Raw genomic sequence first — 26,475 nt, 5'->3', positions numbered from 1 at the left:
CGTGCAGTTCCCAACCGGGGGCTAATATCGTCCGCGACGCATTAATTAAAAGACGCTTTCTAACGCGTCGAATTGAATTACAGCCGGTCATCGATCTCGTCGCGGCGTCGCGTCACGGGCGTTACCCTCGTCTATTTTCTATACTGTCGCGGTGCTCGTTTTCTCATCTGCCGCGGATTTCACTCCTTTTGAATCACAATCGGCTATTAGCCTCGAGACTGAAAAGGTGGAGTTGCTCCCATACGTAATTTTCGTATCTCGGTCACGAGCCGCTCGCGGAATCGCTCGAAATTCACCAATTATATAACCGATACGTTTCTTCAGCCTCCCCTGCGTATCTACGAATTCCATCGTACGCATTGGAATCCGAGACTCTTTCTCGCTCCACTTCTTTTCCCTTTTTCTGTCCCTATCGCGCCATCGGTTTCCATTGCCAGTGTCAACGACCTATCGCGACGAAAGCGCGTCGCTGATCCCTTTACGATTCCCCGTGGAACAACCGATAGCGAAACCGCTGCAAGGAAACGCGATCGATTACTTTCCTCCGTCGAGTCGCGGCGATCGTTCGCAAAAAAAAAGAACTAGTGCACGCGTCCAGTGCACTTTCGATCGATTCGCAAAAACCAAATGATGGACGCTGCTGCGTTCCTCTAGAACGAGAACCGGGTTTAACCGCCTTCGCATTACTGACAACACGCGCGAGCAGAGAGCAAGAGAGAGACAGAAAGTATCCAACATTCCGTACACTCGAAATCGGTGTTGCTAATTTACTCTTGATTACCAGCGGACGACGTACGAGCGCTCGAAGAGCCCTGATGGCGGATCGATTTAACCCAGCACCGTGGAGGATCGTGTTGCGAGACGATTTCGTAAACTCGGACGTCCGCCAGCGGGCATTTTCGAGTGGCTTCGAGGACCGAGAAGAAAATTACGGTGGCCGATCCTCGATCGGGCATGTCTAACGGCCGAGCGAAACCGTTTGATGTCTTTGTTTCGGCGAACCCTTCCTCCGTTTGCCGCGCCTTTCTCTTCGTCAGCCGGCTTCCCTGGAAACGCAACGCTTCGAACAATTTTCCGATAGCAGATCGGGAAGGGAGTTGCTTCTTTCGACACCTCTGTTACCGCTTCAGCGTCGCCTGGCTCTGCGCGGGATCCTTGCGAAATCGCGACTCACGCCGGGACTCAGGTGTGGCGCGCGCGGTGACATTACGGATCGGTAGATTGAAAATCTCGCGTAGACACGGTATTAGACACGCGTTGAAAGACAATTTATTAGATGTAAATTGACTGAGGTATTTATAGGTGATAAATAGGATGGAATTTTTCAAACTCCACGAGTCACGCTGGATCGTTTCATCGAATTTTAGCCGGATGAACCCTAACGATCGCCATTAGCGAGCGGGTCGAAGGCAAGTCCTTTTCCACGGCCACGAGTCACTTTCTTTTTCCCGTTGCTTCCCTCGCGTGCCTCTTCTTCGCGTGGTTCCCCCTGTTATCGCGTAATTTGCAGACAAATGGCCGTTACTGTTACCAGATGCGGTCTAAACGCGTTGCGTTGCGCGACCCGTGAGAAGAATTCTCAGCCCAGCATTGTCGAACCCTCGATCTAACGTCTATAAATGGCATAATCTTCTTCCGGCGAGGTTGGAAATATTTGGCTAACTCCTACCGATTAGCGTGCCGCCTCGGAACGAGGCAATCTCCGCGAGAAAGCGACTGTGATGCATTGTACCTCGTTTACCGACTAATTATTACTATAACGTAGGTTACTCGAATAATATTGTACTCGTTCGGAGGCAATTTTCCTTCTGACATTCTCCAGTATTTCCCACTACTTCAATCCCGCATAGATTCTTTGGCCAGAGTCAGTCGTTCCTCTTGACCGCAAGTCCTCGCGGGTAACACGGAATTCGCGAGCGGATCGTCGAGAGCGCGCAAGACAAAATTCCAGCAGCTCGTCCGCCGCTCGAACTTCATAAGGAAACGTCCGCACGCTAATCGTCGTTTACCTAAATCATCGAAAGACCGCGGAGAAACCTGGGGAATATCATATGAAACATACTCGTACGGCTTGTTTGAAATTCTGCGAATCGCCGCGCGCGGAATAACCGCCGATCGATCGGCTGCGCCATGTTTCCCGTTGTTCGCGGAGCTCGAGCAGCTGTAAGCTCTTCATCCTCCCTATCGAACAGCTCGACGATTCGTTCGAGTCTGTGCGCTTCATTGTCCGAGTTGTTCTAGTTAAGACAACACCTACTGGTGTCTCGTGTCGCGGTTTGGTTTCACTCGAACGAATCGCTGCTAACTCGCTCCGTAACCGCTGGACAAATTGGTATCGATTCGTACTTTCTATCGTGTCGCGTTTAACGCGAATTCAAGGCGTTGAAATTTAGATTTGAAAGTGTTTGAAATAACAAGAAACGATCGTCCAGCGGAGGTCTGCAGGGAATTCCTTGGAATCGTTTAAAGTCGAGCGGTTCGCAAGAGTACCGAGCTTTTTTCGACACATTCATCACGATCTAACCGGACAAGGCCTTCGTAAAAAAATCTATCCAATTAGTATACGTTTATCGCAAGTTCTCTCTCTCTCTCTCTCTCTCTCTCTCTCTCCATATTTCACAGGCAATATTTGCGTTTCAATTGCATCCAATTAAAATAACAAACGATCCGCTTGTGCCGGTAACTAGAGGAATCCTCGTCCAACCGTGCTCCATTGCGAGCACCACTTTCACGACGCGGACCAATTTACTCGTAAATTAGTTGGGATTATTTAGCCTAACCACCTTTCATCCATCAATTTATGGTCTCCAGATGAACTGGTGGCCGCGTAACGAGCATTCCACCGGAGAGAAGAAACTCGACGTCCACGGAGACATTTCGTCGTGCGTTCGTTCGTTCTTGCGACCGAAACGTAACACACCATCGCTCACTTTTCCCTTTCGTCGCCCTCCTTTGCCACTGTTTCACTTCTTCGGGCGAAATTACGATCGCGACGGGAACAGGCCGCAAGGCTGCCGTGCAGCTACCACGCACAGCGTGGGCGCCGATGCAGGAAACGGCCCCGAGCTTTTATGTCGCCGAGGTGAAATCATAAATAATAATCGCGGGATTATCGACGATTCACGCCCGCCACGTACTCGCATGTGTGTACGATGCGGCCACGGCGACGAAATGTTGTCGACAAATTAATTCTGCCATGGTAGCCGGTGCAAGCACCGCGGTACGCGAAGCTCGATGAATAATGAACGGTGTCGCCTGTCAGACCGAATGAAAGTAACATTCGGAACGTTTAAGCGGTGCAGGTACACACCGAATGTATCGTTCTGCCACCTTTCACCGACTCTTCCCCATTTCGCGATCATTTACGTCGTTCCTCAGCCTCCGATCCGGCCCAATTCGAGCGGAGGGCTACGAACCGACCGACCGATCACCCTTCCTACCAGTCCAACGACGCTAATCGTTCGTGAACTAAATGAGAAACGAATTTCCTAGAAATCCTCTGTTCGCGTAACTGTTCTTAAACTGTTCGCGTAACCGCGCAATTAAGAATCGAGCAGCGATTACATAAAGCTTCGAAACAGCTCGCGGATACTGTTCGCAGCTTTCGAGAACGAGTAGTCCGAGGAGCTTCCGCTCTGGGCGCTATTAACGTCACAATTTTTCGCGCGCATAGTGGCCATTTTCGCGCGATCGGGTATAATTAGTCCAGTGAGTGCCCCGGGGGACGTTAACGAGGGGTCTGGGCGAGGAATTCAGCGCGATTTCGCGGCGACGTTTATCGTCACTTTCGATCGGTCGTGGACGAGGACGCGTCGCAGGTTCCTCTCGCGCGCGCGTCAACGGGGTAATTACAATACCGTGGCGGCGGGACATCGTCCAGCGATGCAATTACGCCGATGACAACGCGGCACGACCGAAAATTGCACGCTGGCCCACCAATATTTCCGCGTCCGTATGAATTTAGCGGCGAGTCGCGCGCGCTTTATCTCCGTCGTGGCGGTGCTCGAGGCGGCGCGCGACGTAATTAAATGCCGGCACCTCTTGGCCCCCTTATCGGCAGGAACGATCGTGCCTCATACGGAGGACCGTGCAACGAGGAAGGACACGGGATCGACGAAGGCTCCCCTTTCTTTCTCATCTTCCTTTTCGCTTGGCCGTTTCTCGTCGGCTCGAACGCCGTTCGGACGAGACAGCTCGCGGATCAAGATCGTCCGAAATCCGTCGCCAGAACGGACGCTTTCTCGCGACGATCGTAACGAGAAACGGTGGAACTCGAGCGGATCGCCTTAAAACGAACGAAACCTTCGTTTCGATCGCGGAGGATCGATCGAAGATCGCGGTGAACTTTCAAGAGCGCGAAACCTCTCGCTGGAAGCTCCCGTTGGAAGCTGAAACTGGCATCGACGACCGTTAATTGCGCAGGGAAGATTACTGGGTGACGTAAAGCAGGAAAAAATTGTTTTTCGACCAAAGGCGAACCGTAAAATAGCTCGTTAAGTTGAATTTGAATATTCCACGCGGATACTCCTCCGGGTTACATTCTTTTTTCTCCTCTCTTCTTTACCGTCCTCTCGTTTTTTTTCCCTTTCTTCCTCGCCGATCAAAAAAAGCAGAAGAGTTGCGTCACGCAAAAAGAAACGACCGATTGAAATCTTCCCTGCGCCTGACAACCCGGCCAGGGACGTGGCCCCTTCGGGTAACAAGTGGCGAACGGTTATACGCGTTACACGACGGTGTTTACCATGCAACAGGGACGCAGTTTGCGCCACAAGATTTCCAGATACACCCGCGAACAGGTACACCTGGAATTAATTGAATCGAGACGGTCTTGCGTTCAGCGACCAGTTGAGTCTTGTACTTGTATGTACGATACAGGAAGCGATTCTTATGCGAACAACGTCAATACTTGGCGGATATGCTCCGTTACGGAACGAAACGATATCGCTAGAAGTTGTTGACTGGCGAACGGATATCGCGACATCGTAAAATTCAAGTCGCTCGGGTGAAAAATGAAATACAGTCTTGTTTATCAAACGGGAATACCGGCGGTAGTTGGAAAAAAGATCGGCGAAAGATCGCTGTCGGTCAGCTGGCGACGCAGTATCCCGCGCGCGTGCACCGCGGGCGTACGCGGCCCTGCTGGCGGCGCACTTATGGTACACGTAGGTGAATGTCGGGAGAGAAATCATACCGGCAAGGACGGCAGCGAGCGAGAGGCAGAGGGTGAAAGAGAAAGAGACGAAGCGGGGAAAGAGAAACAAACCACGCCCGGCTCATCCCGACTTTCTAGAAACCGAAAACTGGATCGTGCCCGTTTGCCGCGAGCGGCGTGTGGATCTCGCCCGATCTCGGCCGTCTGTCAAGCCGAGCTTGATTCACGTAACAGATGTCAGTCTTTAAAGGATCGCGCTGGCCCGCCCCGCCTTCCTCCCGTTTCGCCTGGCTACCGTTTCCCGTGGACATTACTCACGAACCCGGTCCGGAGAAACTCCACCTTTCGGGAGATAAACCGTCGTGCCTCGGTCCGTGGCTCGAGAGGGAAACGAAATTCCGAGAAGACCGCCGCGCTCGCGATTAAGTTACCGGAAATCTTGCGCGAGCTGGGTGCACCTCTGCGCGTTCTCTCTCTCTGCGCCTCGCGGTCGATTAAACCCGACCTGGCTCGTTAAACCGACAACGGTCCGCCGAACGTACGGATAAACGACGGACGAGGGATTCGCTCGTAAAACGCGCCTTTAAGATCGCGTTATCTCGCGTCGGACGCGTTGCGCCGGGCGTTGGTTCCCCCCCGTGAAAAATCTGATTAGCGCCGCGCGAGTTTCTCCGTGCGAGCCTCGAGCCGGGGAACAGGGGAAAGTGCGATATGTAAATCGAACTCGATCGACGACATCTAGACGGACGACGCACTGGCTTTGTCTATCGCTCCCCGCCGTTCGATTTACTCCGGTGGAGAGGAGGAGATGAGAGAAAAAAACAGAAGGAAAAAAACGAACCGTACGACAGCTTTCTCGGTAGTGCCCGTCAATAACGGCGAGATTCCTGTAATAACGAGCACGGTGTTATTAAAGAAGCTTCCAAGTACCGTTTTCCCCGCGGAGGAATCTATCCCGGTTTTTACAGGCAACGACGGGTTAACGACTCGCGAACGAAACCGTTCGGCCGTTCTGGATCATCGAGCGTCGTCCCGGCAGAACGGATCGGTGTTTCCGAAGCGCTCCGTACACTTTCGATTCCAACCGGACACCTCTCGGCCCGTCGTCGCATTCCCCGGGCTCGTAATTAACGCTTTTCACTATTGTCGGTCGCGAGCTTTTTGCTTCTGCTCCTTTTACGCTCGAACGGGGTTCTTGCACTGTCGCGGACTCCTCCTTTGCCCCCCTCGATTCCCCTACCAGCTCGTCGCGACCACCTCCTCTCCCTTCCCCTCCCGTCGCGGATCCCGTCGCGAATGGATTTCTCTTTCGTTGGAACTGGACAGCCAGCTGAGGATTAGCTTCTTCGGTAACTGGATCGAGTCGCGTGGAAACGACACCGGCTGTGAAAGGAATTCTCGATTTCTCGAATTAGCAGGAGTCTTCGTTTATCAGGAAATTCACTTTCCGTTAAAGAGAGCAACGAGGTGGGGCGAAACGAAATCGAGACGACGCTCGGGGATCCGCGGTCGGGCGCGAGCGAGCGAGCGCGCGCGCGCGCGCCGCCGGGAGACTTTAACGCGCGCATAAGTAATGCTGGCCCGCGGTGATTTCAATGCCAGATAAGGAAGCATTAATGCGACGGCTTGTCTTCGTTACGGCCAACGCGTAACATCGTATACTTTGTTGTAATCTCTGTCGAACGGGCATTGGATTATTTGCTGCGTTGCGACTCGTTTTAAACGATGTTGAGATTGAAAAATTGTGATTTAAGAAACGGAACGATTTTTTTTTTGCCGGATTCGTTCGGTGCTCTTTAACGGACCAGTTTTTACACGCGCGGGTATCCGTGAAAATTATGCAAACGAATCGTCCGTAAAAATGATGTTGTAAGATCGAAACCTAAAATTGAATATCGAACGGCTCGTTGATTGAGGTAAATAGCGTGCGCCTATCAACGAATTCGTTATATCATTACTTGTTTTTTTTAAACAGGATTTAAGTCTTCAGAAGTATTACATGTGATTAAAAATTATGCAGACATCTTTATTGATTTTTTATCTACAATGATTATTGGTATCGTACATTTGACACGTAGCTGAATAGTAACTTGTCATAGTCCACATAATTTATCGCGTGTACGGAACAAAATTTCTTTCGCTTCCCTCCAGCTGCTGATTCACGGTCCAACGCGAACCATGCTGAACGAACCGATGCGAAAACCGTTCAGACAGAAATGAGAAAGGTGTAATTGAAATGTTCATTGTATTCAACGTTGCAGATCATCCCAAGCGACGAGCAGGAGCAAGGCCGAGGGTGACAGAAGCGGTGTGATGAGCGGATATCTCGGTAACATCACCCTGCCCCCAACGTTGCTGCACGACCCGAAGTACCCTCCAGCCATGCGGGAGAAAGACTCGAGTCCAAGAAAAATGCCGGGCCACATCAGCCCCAAGCAAGCCAGCATTTACCCGTTGATCGTTCGCGTACCGGACGTCGAGGAGTTGCCGTACGACCTGAGCCACGGCCATGGCCGAGGTCTCTCGAGTCCTACGAATCAACAGCAACATCAGCAACAACCCCACATGAGCCCAGCTGCAAGGCCGCCCCAAACTCACCACCAGGAGGACCTCGACTGCGAGCCGCTCGACCTGCGCGTCGACCACAAGAAGGAGAGGCTCACGGACGAGAATCAGAACGAGATAGAGGTTCTGAATCAGAACAGCATCGGCGGAAGTCTGCCCTATCACACGGTACTGTTCCCCCAGCACCACGCGGTGCATCCGTTGGTCCTCGAAGCCATGTACCGATCGCACCATCACACTCCCTCGGTACCTGACCTGCCCAAGATCCAAGTTCGAGCCCTGCCAACGATGGTACCGCTACCACCAAACAGATTCTCCTCCACCACCTCTTCCACGTCCTCCCCTTCGTCGCAGTCCACCGCGAGAGTACCCAGCCCCTCGAGCGGTCCCCAACACCCCCAACATCCCCAACAACAACAACAACAGAGTCACTCGAGTCAGCAGCAACAGCAACAACCAGCCCCCAACCTATCGCCCTTCTCCCTGAGCGTTCAAGCAGGCCTGAAACCGAAGGACCGATACTCGTGCAAGTTCTGCGGCAAGGTGTTCCCCAGATCGGCGAACCTGACGCGGCACCTGAGGACGCACACGGGCGAGCAGCCGTACAAGTGCAAGTACTGCGAGAGGAGCTTCAGCATATCCAGCAACCTACAGCGTCACGTGAGAAACATCCACAACAAGGAGAAACCGTTCAAGTGTCCGCTGTGCGAGCGATGCTTCGGACAGCAGACGAACCTTGACAGACATCTGAAGAAACACGACGCGGACGGTCCGACGATACTCGACGAGGTCAGATCGAGGTACCACGGGCAGCTACCGAGGGCGGACGAATCTTACTTCGAGGAGATTCGCAGCTTCATGGGCAAGATCACCTCGCAGAGACAAGGGATACCGTATTTCCCAGGGCTACTCGGCCATGGAGGAGACGATTTCCGGAACGACAAGCAACAGTTGCAGTTGGAGGAGAAGAGAGGCGATTCTTCTTACTTCAGCGACAGGGACAATCTCAGTTCGAGGTCGAGCAGCACCGCCAGCAGACCCGAGAGCGTTCAAGAAGAGCAACGAGAGGTTAATTCCCCGCCATTGTCGCCTGGAAACAACACTTGAGCGGAGGAACCCGATCGTGCGTCCGACGAGTCGTCGTCGTCGGGTACGATTAACGCCACAGGTCGAGGTATCCCTGAGTCGATACGATTCTCACGTGGTACCGTTCCCTCCGCGGAGGGCCACGAACTTTCCCTCGTGAATAGAGTGGGTCCGTTCTTTTCATAGGACAGAGTTCTAGATGTTAACGTCAGTGAGTTATTTTCGTACAATGGACATTTCCGTAGCGTAATCTTAACATTTTATAATCTATCGTGTTCAACTCCTAGGTGCCTTAACGATACGTGCCTTAAAAATGTTCTCCAAAATGTTGCGCATACCCTTTACAAACTGGACTAGCTCGACTATAAGTACCAATACCTTAGTAGCCTTAGGTGCCAGCAGCGTAAGAGATCGAATTAATAGAACGCGTGTAATTATTGTTCGTAAATCAATCGACAGGCGACAGATTATAGTCAATTTAAAGACAAAATTCCGCGTGCGTGGTACCGTAAAGTGTAATTATTATTCAGTCCCCTATTGATTTATTGAACGTTCCCGATAGTAAACGCGCGCTGGCTGTCGGCTCGAGTTCACCGTTCCTCGTCCGATCGTGCTCGAAGCAAAACAAATCTAAACAAATAATAATATATAATTTCGCGCGGGGGAATGGAAGAAAAGACAGCCCGCGACGGTGGGTCGGATTCGTCTCGACGGGGAACGGCCGTTGAAAAACCAACGTTTCGCGATTTTACGGCCTAGAAAGTGAATTTCAATCGCTCCACCGCCTCGTTCCCAATCCGCGGTAACCGATCGCCGTCCACCTGCAACCGAGCTGGAGACAATAAAGTAGAAATCGATCGGGAAATCGTCCTCGACCGAAAGGAACAGGAAACACGCCGCGAGTCGTTAAGTTTTTCATCGAGGAAGTCCGCAACGCGCCTTCGGGGCCTGGAACCATTTTCACGAACGAGCTACCCATTAAAAGATACCAATTATTTTCACATTTAACTTGTTCGCGGGTAATTCCCGCGTGGCGCATCTATTGTTCCCTTAATTTCGAAGAATCCAACGGATCGGAGATACAAAAGCTGAATGGAAAATCCAAACGTTTCTCCGTGGATAGACTCCGACATTATCGAGGATAAATGATACGTGGGAAACGGACAGATCGACGCGGAAAAGCGGCTTCCTGTTGCGGACGATTAACAGAAAGAGCCGAGTGGCGGCCGGTGAAGGCGCCATCCTGTTCCCCTCGTTTCCTGCGGACGATCGTTGAAGACTGGTACTCGGGGCGAAACGGTCTAATCGCCTTCCGCTGGTGATCGCGCGTCCACCAATTCGTTTGATCACTTTCTAATCGACGCGGAGGAGCGCGGTAGGCGCATCGACCTTGGAAAGGAGCGGGCTCGGTTCGATTAATTATGCCCGATCTAGATCGAGCGGGCGGGAACCGTTCGAGCGGTTCGAAAATTGCCACCGAACGATTGCGTGGACGAATCGAACCGCTTGATCATCCGTCAGAAATATCCGGGTGTGGAAAGTCGAGCGTTCTTTTTATTTTTATGATCGTCTCGCGGCGGATGAATGAAATTCGTCCAGGTTTCGTGTTCACCGGGACTCATTGAGCAACAGCCGGTGATCCGATGGGAAAGGAAACTCGGTCGAGAGACGAAAATAGTACGGATTCGAGGGATCGAAAAATTTCCAAATACTACGAGCAGACTGTCGAGGTGTATTTAAGCGAGATAAGAATGGAATTTTGAGGGATCGCGAGGTTTCGAAACGGCAACGAATCGGCAAAAATTAAAGTTCGAAAGGAAAAGTGAGCGGGTGGAAAGGCGAGAGGGGAGGGCAGGAGCGCTGGGCGAAGCGATCGAATCGGCGGCCGGTGAGGCACTGGGTGGCAATTTATCGGCACTTTCTACCATGTACACCCGACATTCACTGCAAGTAGCGCAGGTGCAGGAGGCGCACGGTGCAGTGGCAACCAGCCACGCGGTCAGGAGATCCTCTTGACCTTGGTGAACGCGATCGAGGAGCGGTTAGTCCGAAAGCGCGTCGAGAGGAGAAGAGGACGGCCGTCATCTTTCCCAAGAGGCGCGCGGACCCGAGGAGCGATGGTCCACGACGGGGACCAAGTGACGCGTGAGAAACGATTCGCGCTTTCTAGTTTGGAATGCCGTGGCGATCTTCTAAATTGTTGGAGGCTTTGGGCGTAGAAACGAGACCGCGAACGAACGGCTGCACTTTTGATAAACAACCGACGCGAGACGCGACCATTTCCGATGGATCCAAGTATAACGAGCAACGGAACCTTTTCGCTATAATACGATTGCAACCTATCTCCTATTTATTTACAAGTTGACAATCTCGTCGACGGGCCAAGTCCAGCAATGGAAGGAAAAAGGATACCGTGGATGGTCTCCTCGGTTCCGGAAAATGGAGCGAAGGGGAAGCGATCTTTATTCGATCGGGACATCAGCATGCGCATACGAGAATCGGTGGATCCTTGCGCGGTGGTTCGCTACGGCGCATTCACAAAATCCATTTTAAGACCGAGAGCCGATTTCGTAAGGAGATCGATGTAACGCGTCACGAGGTGTGACTAAGCTTCTACGGTGTCGATATCTCTCTCGGCACGGTGAGGCTGCCCCGCGAAGCCTCGAGAGAGGATGGCCAGGCCCTGTTTTTCTTGCCTCACGCATACGATCACGGGCCGACGGATGGCCTCGGACCTCTCTTGCGTTACACTTTTGCCACGCCCCGGATCGGACGGGCAGCAAGCTCATCGCGAAAGTGAAACGCAATAAAGGAGCCACGCCGAGCGAGAGAGCCTCGACAACCATGAAACGCTAACCGAGGCTGTGCATATACCCTGGAGATGGAACGATCCAGAGAAAGAACGCCGGACTAAAGAGGAGAGAAAGAGAAGGAGACCCGATCGATCGGAACCTCGACGATGAGAAATCGGTTTCTTTCCGCCTATCGCGCCGAAACGCGATCGAGTTTGTATTTCTTTTTTTTCTCTTTTGTTCTCTTTCCTTTTTCCTCCTCGTTCAAATTGATCCTTGATCACCCGCGTCTCAAAGTATGCCAATTCAATGTTACTATTATTCTCGACCAGACGATACTAGAAATATTAATTCGCGATCTTCATCGAGCAACACGTCGCTGCAGACGCGTGCTCGATGGAAATCGACACACGCTCGTTCTGAAATTCTACAACTTCGTTTTTCCCCTCGTATTTCTCGGCCTTTTTTCGCTTCAAATACTTCGACGTCAATACCGCGTAACGCAACCGCGACAACCTAAGCGTCCACTTTCGAGAAAAATTACCTAGAACCGAGCCTCCGGTATCTCGCCGGGATCACCGCCAGTTTCCACGCTAGGCGATCCGTCGACCAGTCTCCGCGACGAGAGAAAGAAAGAAAAAAAAATCAAGAAAGAAGCCGCGAAATTTTTCTCGAGGACGTGTCTATCCGCGAAATCGCGGCGCGTTCTCACGTCCGCGGTGCCGTTGCGTTTTCCGATCTCATCTCGTTCCAGTTTACACGCGCGATTTCACTGGACAGGGACTGCCCGAAATTCGCGTTGCGACAGCCTGCTGTCGAAGGAGAAGAGGCGTCCTCGTCCGCTCCGGAAACCCCTTTCAGAGCGCAGGGTTGTTACCTTCCCAGACGACTACCCCCTTCTGTTCCCCGATCATTGTACATACGCGTTCAGGCGACACGAATCACATTAGCCGATTATGATATACTATAATACATATGTACGTACTTGTACCTATAGCTGTTAGAATTCGAAACGAGGCTCAATTTAGTTAATCGAAGTCGTCGAGCAACGGTATCGGTTTCTCGCGCGTCGACTAGTTCCCCGCGACCGCCGCTCAAGTAAAAGCTGTCAAGCTCGTCGACACGCGAACCGCTGCCGCGCGATTTCGTGCGGGAATTTCGTCGAAATCTGCTCGTCCGTCGACGGCGAACGAATTCGAAGGAGGAAGGTCCACGGATTGCGGCGGGACCGACGCGCTGTCGACTTTAAATCGATACGGGGGTGACGTTCGCGCGCGTCCCACCCTAGTCAGCCGCGCGCGAGGTGTACCAAGCGGATCGTACTAAAGGAATACCGTTCTAATTTTTTTATACATAGTATATATATATATAAACATAGAGATCTATATAAAAAATGAATATAAATATAATATATTATAATGCATGTGCGTGCGTGTGTGTGTAAATCGTACGACGATTGTGATTTCACCGAGGTTACCGAGTTATACGTATTTACCGTTTAAACCACGAACGCGGCGCCGTCAGCCGACCAAGCTATCAAGCGCTCGTTACCTTTTAGAACCGCTAGCTCTTAAGTGTACTACGCAGGTGTCCACGCTCAGTTCTGTTTTTTTTTTTTTTTAATTTTCTCTTCCTCTTCTCTTTTTCTCTCTTTACATAGTCAAACTCGAGGGGGGGCCGAGTGTCGAACGAATCGATGGGGATCGTCGTCGCCTCGAGATCAGCCGTTCGCACGCAACCCTTCGGGTGGCTCTATTCGTTTCAGAGATTATTTACCACTTTCCTTGTATCTTTCTACAACGTCCATGCGATCTCGTCGCGAGGACCCAAATTGTTCGCTCTTTCCGTCGATCTTACTATTTGTTACTTCCTTCTTCTCTTTCTTTTTTGTTTCTTCTCCTTTAATGGTATATACTGTCTTAGCCCCGTAGTCGCGCATCCTGTAGAATATAGTGGTGACTGTATATATGTTCATATGTAATATTCGATTTTGAAAAAATATATATATACACATACATGGATGTACACAGAGAGAGAGAAACGAACGTACACGTGGAAATTCATTTCAAAGAAACTCTCGTCGTACTCGCGTTTACTTTCTCCGCTCTCTCGCCGAGTTCCTGCCGCTCGCGCGTTGCTTCGAACCTTTCATTAAACTCCCCATTTTTGCGTCCCTACGAAACCCGCGAGCCTTCGTCTTTTCGGCTGATTACGCGAGCGCTACTCACAAGAAGATCGCCTAGGTTCCAGGAACGTCTCAGCCAGTGGAACAGTTCTCTTCGTGGACGTATACGCGATGGAAAAAGTTCGATTCGAGCTGGTGGTTTCCAGAAAATGAACGTTCTCGACCCGGGGAAATGGACTCGCGATTAACGTGAGAAACGGCAGGTCGTCCAGGGTCATAGGTGTATGAGAACCGGAACACACGGTGGACGCGACGAAGACGTGACCGCGTGGACAAACGGCCAAACCGTGACTCTTCTAGGAGCGAGAATTCGTTCCCCGACTTCTTCACCGGCTCTCCACTTTTTTCTATCCTCTAATCATAAATCACCTGGGAGGGCATACACCAGGCTGATCTCTAATTTCATTAACCGTCCATTAACGTCACAGAAACATTTTCTTCTTTCGTTGGTGGTTTTTTCATCGGGATGAGCGTTTTTTCCTTTTTCACGACTAAACGTCAGCCGAGAATATTTACGAGAGCTATAAAAGTTTTTGGCTTTTACACGTACGGCTAATGCTATTTCCTTGCACGTTGACGCGCTGATCGATGCCGTAGTTACGACGGACACGGTGGTCGAGTTCTTCTTCGAGAAATGTGCGTTTCGACATAATTGTTCGGACTGGCTCGGAGGCAAATACTTTCAAAAAGTGATTAACCAGCACTGGTTGAAGCAATTTTTTAAATAACCTTAACCAATAACAGCTTACAATTATAGGCAACCATTAGAATTTCTTCGTTTTAAAACGGGTATAAAAAAATCTTTGCATCGACTGAAAGAAAAAGCAGATCGCAAAATTTCGACGCGTAAAAATGATAACGGACCATTTTACAAACTTGCTACATTCGTTAGGTAATTTATTCGCGTGGATACGATTTCTCTCAGCTCGTGGAACGATACCGATCCATAAATAAAGACTCACTCATCTCAGCCAAACTTGGCCTAAAGGTGATCGTATACCAAACGAACAGGGAGGCTAGTCCGTATCGAGCTAAATGGCTTCTTGGCCTCGTCGAGGACATGACTTTGACCCAGATATCGGCAAACTACGCCAGCCAGGCTGCAGGCACGAATTCCGATTGTTTTAATCGAAGTGGCATTCAAGCTATGCTCTTAGACGATACATTCTATACGCCGTCTTTGCATGAGCTTTAAATAAAAACACTTCTCGGTAATAACTAGCCGAGGTAACAGAAAAAAGGATGAGCGAGATCCTTGTAAGTTAGCCAGATTTTTTGGAGGATGACCTTTTCTAGTTTCTGGATCGTGTGTATAGGGATATATTGGATATAGGGTTGATTCAAGACTGTGTAGGATACCATAAATGCAAACTACGGTAAAAATTGGCGTAATCTAGTCGACGACAGTGCAACCTTGGGGACGGTGGCAATAAAGATGATTCGTCACGTACAGCCTTAGAGACTCGATGAATCATCGACTATGCGCAGCATCTTCTCCGGAATTGACGACAGCGTATTACCTAGTTAAGGAATTCCTGTATCAGTTCTGAAAATATGCGCGTAATGCACACGCGTTCATGCGCAGCCAGAACTACCAATGGATCGCAACGATGATAACTTTTATACAAGTTTATTTACAGTGTTTTGTTTGATACAGACGCGTATACATATATGTGAAAGTAAGAACTTTTACATGAGCCGAACGTGTAAAGGAAAAAATTTCCAAAAATATAAGTGTGAAATATTTTATATATAATCGTTCCGTTTGGATAATGTAAAAATAATGTAAAGCAATAGCAATTTTATTTCCAAGGTACTGATTCCAATAACCATTTCTGTTCGATGTTTTTTGTACAACTCGCTATCACAGGACCTTCGTCGTCGTTTGATTCTAGGCACATTCCGGTAGATAAGTGTAGCAGTGTTTTCGCCTACAAAAAAAGACCATCAACGCATGACGCTGTTTCTTGCAAGCCTATAAACGGACGGTAAATAAGAATGTAAAACACACGTGTTCGTCGTATTGCCATTTCTGTCTACTCTGACCATTGCACGCCAATATCTTAACCTTTGGTGTCTTGTGTTGCGTATCGTGCTCAGGTGCATCCAAGCACACGCTCTCGTCGGTCATTATGATTCCATCTTTTGTCATCACGAACATTTGACTAAGTATCGGCCGTGGTAAGCACGAATGAAGGATCGCGTATCCCGAGGGTTGCGAATACGTCCCTTTCGAGGTTGGTCGCATAATGCATCGGTTCGATGAAATATGCATAATCTAATAGGTGAATGTTTAATCATCTACATTAATTACTAACTTGATGATTGAAGTCGTTATTTAATGGATATACAATTTACCCGTCCGAAAAAGCGATCATCTTTCGGAAAAAAATGTTCCGGCCATACGTTGTCCAAATACCAACCAAAGTCCTTACACTGCAATTTTTTACGTAATTCCAGCCTGGAGCGAACTGGTTGCTTGTCTCTTAATCTAGATGCCTCTAAAAGGAAACAAGGTACGAATATAGCAACAGATTCAATTCAGTTATGAAATCAACTTCCTAATCCGAGTTCAATTACCTGTGTTAAACTTAAAATAAAAGTTTGCCCATTCGTCCATCCATACTAGAGCTACTCTAACGATATTTCCGTATAGAATCTCTCCGACACCACCTGGGAACGTGTACGGTGACGATTTTCGGAAAAGATGCCCTACGTGAGAACACGGAGCGATCTCAACGCTACCGCCACACTGCCACACTCGGAACGACAATTCCAAATTCTCGCCACCCCAGATTTTCATCTGATCGTCGTAACTACCCAGCTCGAAGAAATACTCTCGATTCATAGAAAATAGACCACCGGCCATGGTCGGTGTTTTAAACGGTTCGATGATGTTCTCCCGTCTTTCTCTCAATAATCGACCGTTTAACGTTAGCCAGCGAAAGTGGAGGTCCCAGTTAAACGCTCCCCAGTGCAACTCGAATGATCTGCAGCGTTACATTTATGTCAGTTTCTTCTAACATCGCGAGTTATTATTAAAAATGAAAATAATCGTATCTCACCGAGTATAACTAAAAGTATCGTCATTTATTATATCAATAACGGGTGACACTACCCTAGTTCGATTCTTGGAAACTGCTTCGAGTAACGGTTCCAACCAACCTGACGCATATTGATATGAACATTATAATAATATTTCATATATTTTTCTAAGCAGTTTTTTACCATGAGAGTAATAAAAAGCAGCTTACCTACCAACCGTGCATTCGCAGTGTGCGTCGAGAAATGTGAGAACTTCACCTTTCGCTTCATTAGCACCGAGAAGTCTCGCATTCACCAGACCTATGCGCTTCCCGGATCGAAGAACTTTAGTGGGAACTTTTAAATTTCTCGCGTGTTCATCTAGCGCGTCTTTTAAGAAATCTAACAAACAAAATAAATATTATTCCTTCGCATAATATTTCCTTACGAAAATATTGTTCCTTTACCCCTGTCGCTATCATCGTCAACGAGAATTATTTCTTCCAACAAATGCCTCGGCGATCTATTGATTACGCTGTACACGGTTCTGAGCAATGTACTCCAAGCTTCATTATGGAAAACAATAATTACCGACGTTCTCGGTAATTTACCCAACGTCGCGTATCGTGTTATACACCTGCAGCCGGTACAAAATTACCAGCTGTAAAATATGTTACCGATACGAGAACTAGAAAGTAAAAACCTTACCCTTTCCTTCGAACATCCGGTAGCGATCGATTTAACGGTATTCTATCGCTGGCCATCAAGTTGAAGCGATTGATTTGGAAGAGCTGTTGCATTTTGTAGAAATCTTTCGACGGCACAACAACCGGATTCCCATTTCTCCCCTCGAACGGTCGTGGATCGAACATATTCTTATTGATAAGCTCTAAAAACGATACGTACACCATAAAACTATATGCGTACAACAAAGGCGACCAATTGTCTCGCAATTTACCTTTCGTAATGTTCGGAGTTTTCATAGGATCTACGGAGTCACCGATATAATGGCCAACTACTACGTGCACTCCTTTATGATCTATGTAATCTCTTTGATTATCCAAAAGCCTGGGAATAAAGAACAAGTTAATGACTGGAGTAACGAGTGATCCTGGAATGCTGCTCCAATTACTCTCCTCACAAAGAAAAAGAAAAATGAAAGAAACAAGCGTGCCTTGCAACTCTTTCATAGTATTCTTAAGAGATTCAACTGTAGCTTTTCACTTTCGCCATCACTTACCGTAGTGAGACGTAATCGTTGCGAGGATTTTCGTTGTCCCGTCTCTTCCATGACCAGACGAAGTATATCCCCATTAATAAAACAATCGTAAGCACAACGGACCACGCGCGTCTTCTCAGTCGCGGCCACATCGTGGTCCTCGTCGGGAAGAATACCAAGCTTGACTAATCTCGAAAGCAATCCCATCTATCTAATTACGGTATAAGTCAGCCGTTATCGTTGAAACCGGATTTCCATTATCACGCACTCCTCATCCCGGGTCATCGTGAGAAAAAGTTACGACGTCTACCTTGAACTGAACAGAAATTGCGAAACCCTCAATGAGTATCCAGTATTACTATTGCGAACTCGAACAGGCGAGTACGATGCGGATACGACAGGATTTGCGTTGCAAATTTTGCGATTTAATGTACCTGTAATCCGCTTAAAAATTCCACCACGTATTTCACCGGTAGATCACACGCGAGGCCCGTGGTGTGTGACTACAGATGCGTCACAGACAAACGTAAACGAACGAACGAACAATCCTCCTGTTTTATTCTCATACAGTGAAGAAGTGTCTCTCTCTTCATAAAAAAATACCGTTTTACTGGAGAAATTATGCTCATCGGTAACTCGAGTCAAGGTTTTATCGAATTAAACACAACGCACGGAAATGAATGCGATCATACCTCTATGGCTCGATCAACTGGAATGAGCTCCAAGGAGTTAGGACGCTATGAATAAGGCAGTGCTGTATCGAAACAACTCGTAGCCCTATCCCTTTAATGAGAGAACCAGAGAGAGAGAAAGAGAGGGAGAAAGAAAGAGAGAATAAGAATGAAGTTTTAAAATGAAATCAAATTTCATGACAAAGATTAGCTCTTTACAATGAAGCTTTTACATTTATACTTAGATAACACAGTAAATCACATAACACTTCAAAGAGCACCAGTACTATAGGAAAGGGTGAGGCAGATGCTGGTGACCCTACTCTAGGACTACTAGCGTCATCTCTTGAAGGAACGCTGAAACTAGTCGGGTATTAATTTCAGTACTTTTCTCAGAGATGGCGCCAGTTTTTTTAGTAGTTCACTTCGCTGTCGATAATGCTGAGCGACCAGTTTGAGCACTTTTTACAGAGATGGCGCCATGGGTTCCCAAGTGGTGTCCGTAGCATCTGTCTCACTCTATCTTATAGCTTTCTTATATATCTTTCTCTCTCTTACCTCTAAAGCGGGAAATATACAAAAAATTGCACTAAACTAATGAGACATACAAGAAATTATAATAGAACTACTGAAATATACAATAAATTAGAAAAAAACTAATAAAACTACCCTATGGCAGCCATTGGCTTCTAATTATTTACTCAATAATTTTTTTATTGTATGGTATCACTATATGATGCAATTAATAATTATATGTATATTAAATAATTAGAACCCGGGTCTCACCACGTGGAGGTTGCTGCAAATGGAGACCCACCCTAACCGCGTCCCATCCACCCTCCTTTTATACAAGATATTGTCAAATAAAACCTCCTTTCAATGTACATTTGCAACAAGTTCGATGTTTGATCTCTATGCAAACGTACAATGGAAGGAGTTTCATAAAGAATTTGCGCGAGAAAGAATTGTTACAAGTGAAAGGAAACACAAATACCCTGCCTAGCCAATAACTGTATCAATTTCAAACCAATCAACCTAAGCAGGTATATATATTAACTTGAAAGAAGTGATCCCTACCTATCAATAGATCTGAAAATGTTTCACCCTACGTATGCAAAGATCGAAGAGAACACAGTACATGAAGTACTTTGTATTCCTGAATTCGAAGTGTTTGCAAAAGCAAACAACTGAAGAAAGATTTTGCACAGATGAATAAAGTCGACCGAATTTACAAGATGAGAGACAACATATAAGTGACGACAAAAGGCGACAGAAGTGAAAACACTGGAATATTTAAAACAACATTGGAAACAATGAAACACTTAAAACAGTACTGGAAACACTGGAACACCTAAAATAAAACTGGAAACACTGGAACACCTAAAATAAAACTGGAGACACTGGAACATCTAAAATAAAACTGGAGATACTGCAATATCTAGAACAGAAATGTACAACATGTGAAACCATAACACAGATTAATAGATTACACAGAAAATATATCCAAGAAGAGATACACATATAAATGTAATAATAAAATAATAATCGAGGCAGGAAACGCTGCGATATCTGAAATAGAAATGTACAACAGATAAAATAGTAACATACGAGTTAACAAATTTCACAAAAAATATATCCAAAGACAGAAACACACATACACACACATGCACATAGAAAAACATAAGCCCAATTGAAAATATATAGAACATTTATATATAAATAATATAAATATGATTTTATAATATTTATACCTCTTCTTCGTATATCCTTTTTTGGTTGTTCACCCCTTTTTACCTGTATTATATATGTGTGATCGTACCTCCGTCTTCATAGCATCATTTTCATCCTGATGTATTACTTTAATCAAATGGACGTCTCTGTAAAACTATAAGCTGCAACAAAAACTTATACAATGGATTAGTAATAGTTTGCAAAAATTTGACAAACAAACAATATACATAAATTAGATATACAGAAACATCATTTTATGGAAATTGCATGAAAAATATGATGTATGTAACTTTTAATAAAACCAATGTATTTGATTATAATGTATTCTAATATAATTTGCGATTTTTAATGCTTATGTATTGTGATACACAAAACACACAATTGAATGTTTAAATATCAATCACAAAATCAATGTTAAATGAAAGGTTGTAAAAACCATCTTTGGTTGTATCTATCCGTAGAAAATAACTATATTATTCTGTAATATTTTATGACAAACGCTCAATCAGCAGAGGTATGAAGTGGAGAATTGAAAAATGACTGTAATCCATCGTCTCTCATTATTATTATTATTAAATATCGCGAATAAAGTATTCTCTCTTTACGTATCATCAGTTTATTATTAGATACGTGAAACAAAGAATACCTCAAAATCAATCGATAGCAACCATACTGTGGTGCTCTTCACAATTCGCAACACTAATTCAGTAAATCTCAAAAAAGAAAATCTGAAATCTAATCGCGAGGTGTGTCATAAAAGAGCAATACGCGAGCAGCCAGCTTAGGGTGCCTTTCTTAATTCGTAACACTAATTTATACACCCATAATTTAGCTACGCAACACTAATAGGATGATTTTAAAACGGTGATCTGCATAGGTGCAATGTCACCACGGTGCAATGTAGCCTTTTGGCTACTGTGGTGACTCTATGCTCTACTTACATTTCCACAGCGCAAGTGGAATAATTTATAGATGCAGTATCACCCTGATATGCACAGGGTGATGTTTCCACCTTATCAGTGGGAGATTTGGACTTCTATTAATCGCAACACTATCGTGAGAACCGCGATCATTCATTTTCGCAACACAAAATGGAATCAGAAACTAAACAATGAAAAACTATTCCTTCTACAGAGAATAAGAAGATGCAATTACACGCGATATATGTAAATCGCAACACTACAAAACTAATTAAAAATTATTAGTACATATTAAAATAGCTAATACAATTTAACAATATTCGCGAATCAAATATTAGCAAATAATAATTATATATTCAGCAAACAATCGCGATCTCATGGTTCGCAACACTAAAAGAGCAACGCGATTATCATTTCTACGCAACTCTAATTCAAAACCCGATATATTAATTAATACGCAACTCTAAGAAAAATCGCGACTTGGTGTTAATCGCAACTCTAATAAAACCGCGATTTCAACTCATTCGCAACACTAACAGGAACCGTAATTAATTATACGCAACGTTACAATTGAAACCGCGATTTGCCCATCATTTGGGGAGCCAGCATTCCGCTGGCTAGAATATACTATTACAAAAATACGAGCATAGTGACAAAGTAGTAACAAACAATGACTTTGCATTTCGAGAATTATCTCCAAATGCATAGTCATTAGTAGTTGCCCTCTTCTCTGGGCCTCTTCGGCATATAGCCTCTTCTTTCTTCAGGCTTGAAGCCCAGTAACAAAAAATCCTGAAACTTATATCTAAGCTCGAGATTTCCTGAGCGCAAACCAAAAAATAACGTACAAAGGTGAAATAAAAATATAAATCGCGAAAGTTCTCAACGCACGCAGACAAGCAACGATTATAAAGTATCGTTGCTCGTACAAACGTGCCAAACCTCGAGCAGAAAGGAACGTTCGTTTCGTTAAATCGCGACCGCGACCGCGGGTCGATTCGAATGATGGATCGAGTAAAGCCAGTGGCGAACGGCATCTCCCGTTCGCGCCAGCTATACCGTCGATCATTCAAATCTAATTCCCTGAAACAGGTTGAACCACGCGAGAAACGCGCCTGCCCGATCGGAGACTGTGGTCAACCTGCCCGGCCCTACCTACTTATTATTAACAAACATACCAGAAGTAAACTACCTACCTACCTAACCCTATATTTAAAAGGCAAAAGATTCACACCAACACATTCGTTCAACCCCCGGAAATGTCTCATTCAAACACTCGGGCGCAAAAATCCTACACTAGAGAGAACGCCCCGGGACGCCTCCGACACCCGAGCTTGGCATACAACCTCGCACACTCTAAGGGTACGTACCACTGCTGTAATCGACTGACGAATTCTAGCGATCATTGCGTACAACGCCAGTAAAGCGTTTTTATCTACATTTTAATGTTTAATGCGAAATTTGAAACATTGAACTAGTCTGTATTTTTCATAAAACGCAGAAGTTCTATTAGCGACAAGGATATTATTGAAATTGGTACCACTATCGTGATCAAAAACAAATCTGGTACCATTTGTACGTAATATTAAACTGTTTCTATGGAAACGACGCACTTCCACGGCCTAAACCACACGCACACAACGTGGAAGATACGTCGTGCACGATACACTAGCACGTCAGTCGCGAAAAAAACACATCATTAGTAATTATACAATCATCGTGCCCATCGCCTTTTCCCCATCCAAGTAGCACCTGGGCACGTGAATGGGGTCCTGGCAATGAACACGGAAGGGGTTAAACCTGAAAATCCTGATCTAAATATACTGATTAGCGTTTTGTGAAAAGTTATTCATTGATAGTTATTACGCTGCACAGAGTTCGAACAATGCCGCCTACAGCCACCAGCGTGGTTGACGCATTTTCGCGCCCGCGAAAATGGTTAACGTGACCAGAATGTCATCGAGTAACATTCCAGACACGACCTCCCATGAGGCAGGAATTGAGATACACTCAATTAGCGCGCCACGAATCCCTAAGCGAGATCCGCAGCTACCAATACCCTTGGTGAGGGTGGCGGGCTCCCCCGTCTGCCCTTCGGAATAGCCGAGGGCCTTACGGACGGGGCAGGGCGCCCATACTGGGACGCTATAGCGACGACAATGAAACTAACCGGACACGAAGCAAGAAATGCTCTGTTCAGTGGAGTAACTAACTATCAATTATTAAATACTGCTCGATAAATGAGAAAGAAGCTTGACAATTCATTATAATATCACAATGTATAGAATAGAGTTAAAGGCGCGGCGCGACGCGAGCAAAGTGATAGATTCTTCACCCCCAAAAATGATCGACATCCTTTGAGATGTATCCCTTCCTTCGAAGCGAACCCTCCCTCGATCTGATCGCAAAAAGAATCAAAGCAAACCCATAAGAGGTTACTACTACAGCCACCAGTACCAGTTGACGTATTTTCACGTCCGCGAAATGTTTAACGTGACCAGGTGCCTACGGTGACACCCAGGCACGACCTCTCCTTGAGGCAGGGATTGGGATACGCCCAATCAGCCGGCAGTGAACCCAGTGCAGTAATCTCAGTACGCAGTCCACCACTACCGATGCCCTCGGTGGGGGTGACGGACTACCCCGTCTGCCCGTCGGAATAATCCGGGGGCCTTACGCAACGGGATAGAGGCCAATACTGGGACGCTATAGTGGTAACACTTCGCTACTCGACGATGAACGCAAAGTTCATTTATTTATTGACAAGAATAGTTCAATTTAAATTCAATGTTATGTTTCAAATTATAGTTAAATTTTAAATTAAAAGTAAATTTAAAGTTAAAGTTAAACTTTAAATTACAATTAAATTTAAAATCAAAGCTAAATTCGAAATTAAAATTAAATTTAAAATCAATTATTTTGTATTCCGTACATTGTAATGGTACAAGGAATTGGAAAGTGTCTCTCTCATTGTCTCGAACAATATTCAATTTAACTATGGAATAATATCTAATTTTATGAGAAATCTACTAATTTCGAGTGATCTCGTCATCAAAGCAAACATTCTAAAGTATGAATATAATATTCAAGCTTGATGCTTTGATCTCAAAATCTACTCGACGCAAAATGTCTTCTTGCACACGTAATATGACATAGTTTCGGTAATCGAGCGAACGAACTTTTAATTATAACAAAAGCTGTACTATACATTTACAATATATTTCATATATATGATAGTTATCATATATATTTATCATATATTTTATATATTCAATTTACAACAAATAGAAACTCGATAATAAATTCTATCATGTGTTATTAACACGAATATTAAGTGATTAAAGCATTTAATATTTTAAATATGGAATAATAGTAAAACTAATTTATATATAGATTAATAGTAAATAGTAGAATAATAGTAAAATATAGATAAATAGCAAATATCAGAAAACGAAGTCGGAGGGTATCCGACTCCACCACTACACACTGCTATGACAAAGCAGTTGTAATATATATTACTTATTAATATTCGTAAGGATATTTCACTTTTCTAGATATTCATATCTAGTGTACTACTCTCTCTCTTAATATTACTAAAACCACTTATCTATCACTTAAACTTTAATATTACAAAAAACGCGAAATGCAAGAAGACCTATCCTGATCTAATAAATAACACAGACAAAATAAACGTTACTCCTCATGAGTATAATAGTATACCCACGGTCACTATGCTCGTCAATGAAATACTACGTAATTACAACCAGTCACTCGTGCCGATTTGAACCTTTCGTCCTACGACATGATTGAGTGACCGGAGGAACTTAAAAGCATGCAACTCACAGTGAATGATGCGTAGAGTAGTTCAGGCGAAGTCATCAGAGAAACTGAAGTCTCGAGGAAGTCATTGGAGATGCTGTTGATGCTGGAGGGCCTGCTGCCTGGTGGACATCATGAACGTTGTCGTCAGGGTAGAAGTGGTAGATGAATCCGTGGTAGAACGAGCTGGAAAGCTTAAACAGAAACCACATTATTATAATTTAGCCTTTTAAACCTTTTTAAAAAAGATTAAAAATTTATCACATTTGAAATTGTAAATAATGTACGAAAGATACTTACATTTTTGGCTTTTGAAGCACAGCTGGATCCTTTAGGTAGACAGCAATTTGACTCTAGTACCGAGGCAGAAAATATTAAAAAAAAATTAGGAATAAAAAAAAAATTAAATAAAAGACTACAATACTATTGCCATTTGTACGAAGCAAACACTGAGTCTACTATTTCGCGTATGAATATTATAAAAAAAATGTATGTAAAATTAGAGCAGCTATGCTCTAAGAAATATCAAAACTATTCATCGCAACAAACACTGACTCTACCGACCGCATTGCGCGCGGTCACCAAAATATTCTGGAAGAAAAACATTGTACATGGGGGAACAAGGGGTAAATAAAAACAACACAATTTACTGTCGTATTATTCTTCATCTTTTCCCGATCGAGCGTTTGTTCAAAAAAATATTACTTTCCTTTTATATTATTCAACTATGCAAAAATATATGTATATATAAGTAAAATAGATTATAAAGTTCGAATATATCATAAAATATATCCAAATATTATAAACTATTTATGAACACATTAAGAATTCGTGATTGATCTATGAAAAATCAATTATGATTATTTGGTATCAGAATTTGAAGCATATCCAATATTCTTAATTAGTGGACTATATTATATGCTATAAATATTCAAACTTGCTTGTGAGAATGATTATTAAACAAATAACTCAATACTTGTTACATTCATCATGTGTTCATAATCAATTATACATAAAATGTTACCATATGATGAATAATAAGGTAATATAAATTGATACCACACGTTCTCATCAACTTCTTACTGTCTTTGCATCACACCTCTCTCAATAATAATAATAATGTTCGTTGCTCATCATATCCATCCCTTGAAAGATATAGCTGTTTAAAAATCTGTAACAGAACAAAACAAAACAATTAGGATAAATATGCAAAGGTAAAACCAGTTATATTCACATTTTATAATAAACAAGTTTATAAATCATATTTCCAAAATTCAAACAGAGTCTATGGACAACTACGAACAATGAAAC

At 45.1% G+C, this 26,475-nt stretch overlaps 2 protein-coding genes across 3 annotated transcripts in view; one reads left to right on the top strand and one right to left on the bottom strand.

Annotated features, from left to right (window-relative positions):
- Positions 1–26,475, top strand: part of LOC143426477 (uncharacterized) — a 91,617-nt gene that overhangs the window by 6,547 nt on the left and 58,595 nt on the right. Inside the window, exon 2 of one of the 2 annotated variants that reach the window (XM_076899966.1) lies at positions 7,414–8,859. In XM_076899966.1, the coding sequence (XP_076756081.1) occupies positions 7,466–8,824 (1,359 nt within the window). In that variant the 5' untranslated portion in view covers positions 7,414–7,465 and the 3' untranslated portion in view covers positions 8,825–8,859. Of the gene's footprint in view, positions 1–7,413; positions 8,911–26,475 lie in introns of those variants that run through there. The other variant, XM_076899965.1, reaches the window with a different exon arrangement.
- LOC143426086 (polypeptide N-acetylgalactosaminyltransferase 1) lies at positions 15,532–18,476 on the bottom strand. Its single transcript, XM_076899220.1, has 11 exons — positions 18,458–18,476; positions 18,045–18,339; positions 17,763–17,872; positions 17,513–17,693; positions 17,272–17,441; positions 17,039–17,206; positions 16,846–16,945; positions 16,361–16,770; positions 16,139–16,281; positions 15,792–16,058; positions 15,532–15,711 (listed from the first exon to the last, which is right to left on the bottom strand). The coding sequence occupies exons 2-11, from the start codon at positions 18,173–18,175 to the stop codon at positions 15,583–15,585; spliced, it is 1,809 nt and encodes a 602-aa protein (XP_076755335.1). The 5' UTR covers positions 18,176–18,339; positions 18,458–18,476; the 3' UTR covers positions 15,532–15,582.

Source organism: Xylocopa sonorina, chromosome 8, assembly GCF_050948175.1.
Source record: "Xylocopa sonorina isolate GNS202 chromosome 8, iyXylSono1_principal, whole genome shotgun sequence".
Classification (NCBI taxonomy): Eukaryota; Metazoa; Arthropoda; class Insecta; order Hymenoptera; family Apidae; genus Xylocopa; species Xylocopa sonorina.
This window is presented reverse-complemented; position numbering and strand designations above follow the sequence as displayed.

Coding starts and splice junctions, on each gene's coding strand:
- LOC143426086 (XM_076899220.1), bottom strand. CDS start 18,175: ATGTGGCCGCGACTGAGAAGACGCGCGTGGTCCGTTGTGCTTACGATT. Junction 17,207..17,271: donor TGACGATGATAGCGACAGGG/GTAAAGGAACAA, acceptor TTTGTTTGTTAG/ATTTCTTAAAAGACGCGCTA. Junction 16,771..16,845: donor GATACTTTTAGTTATACTCG/GTGAGATACGAT, acceptor GTAACGCTGCAG/ATCATTCGAGTTGCACTGGG.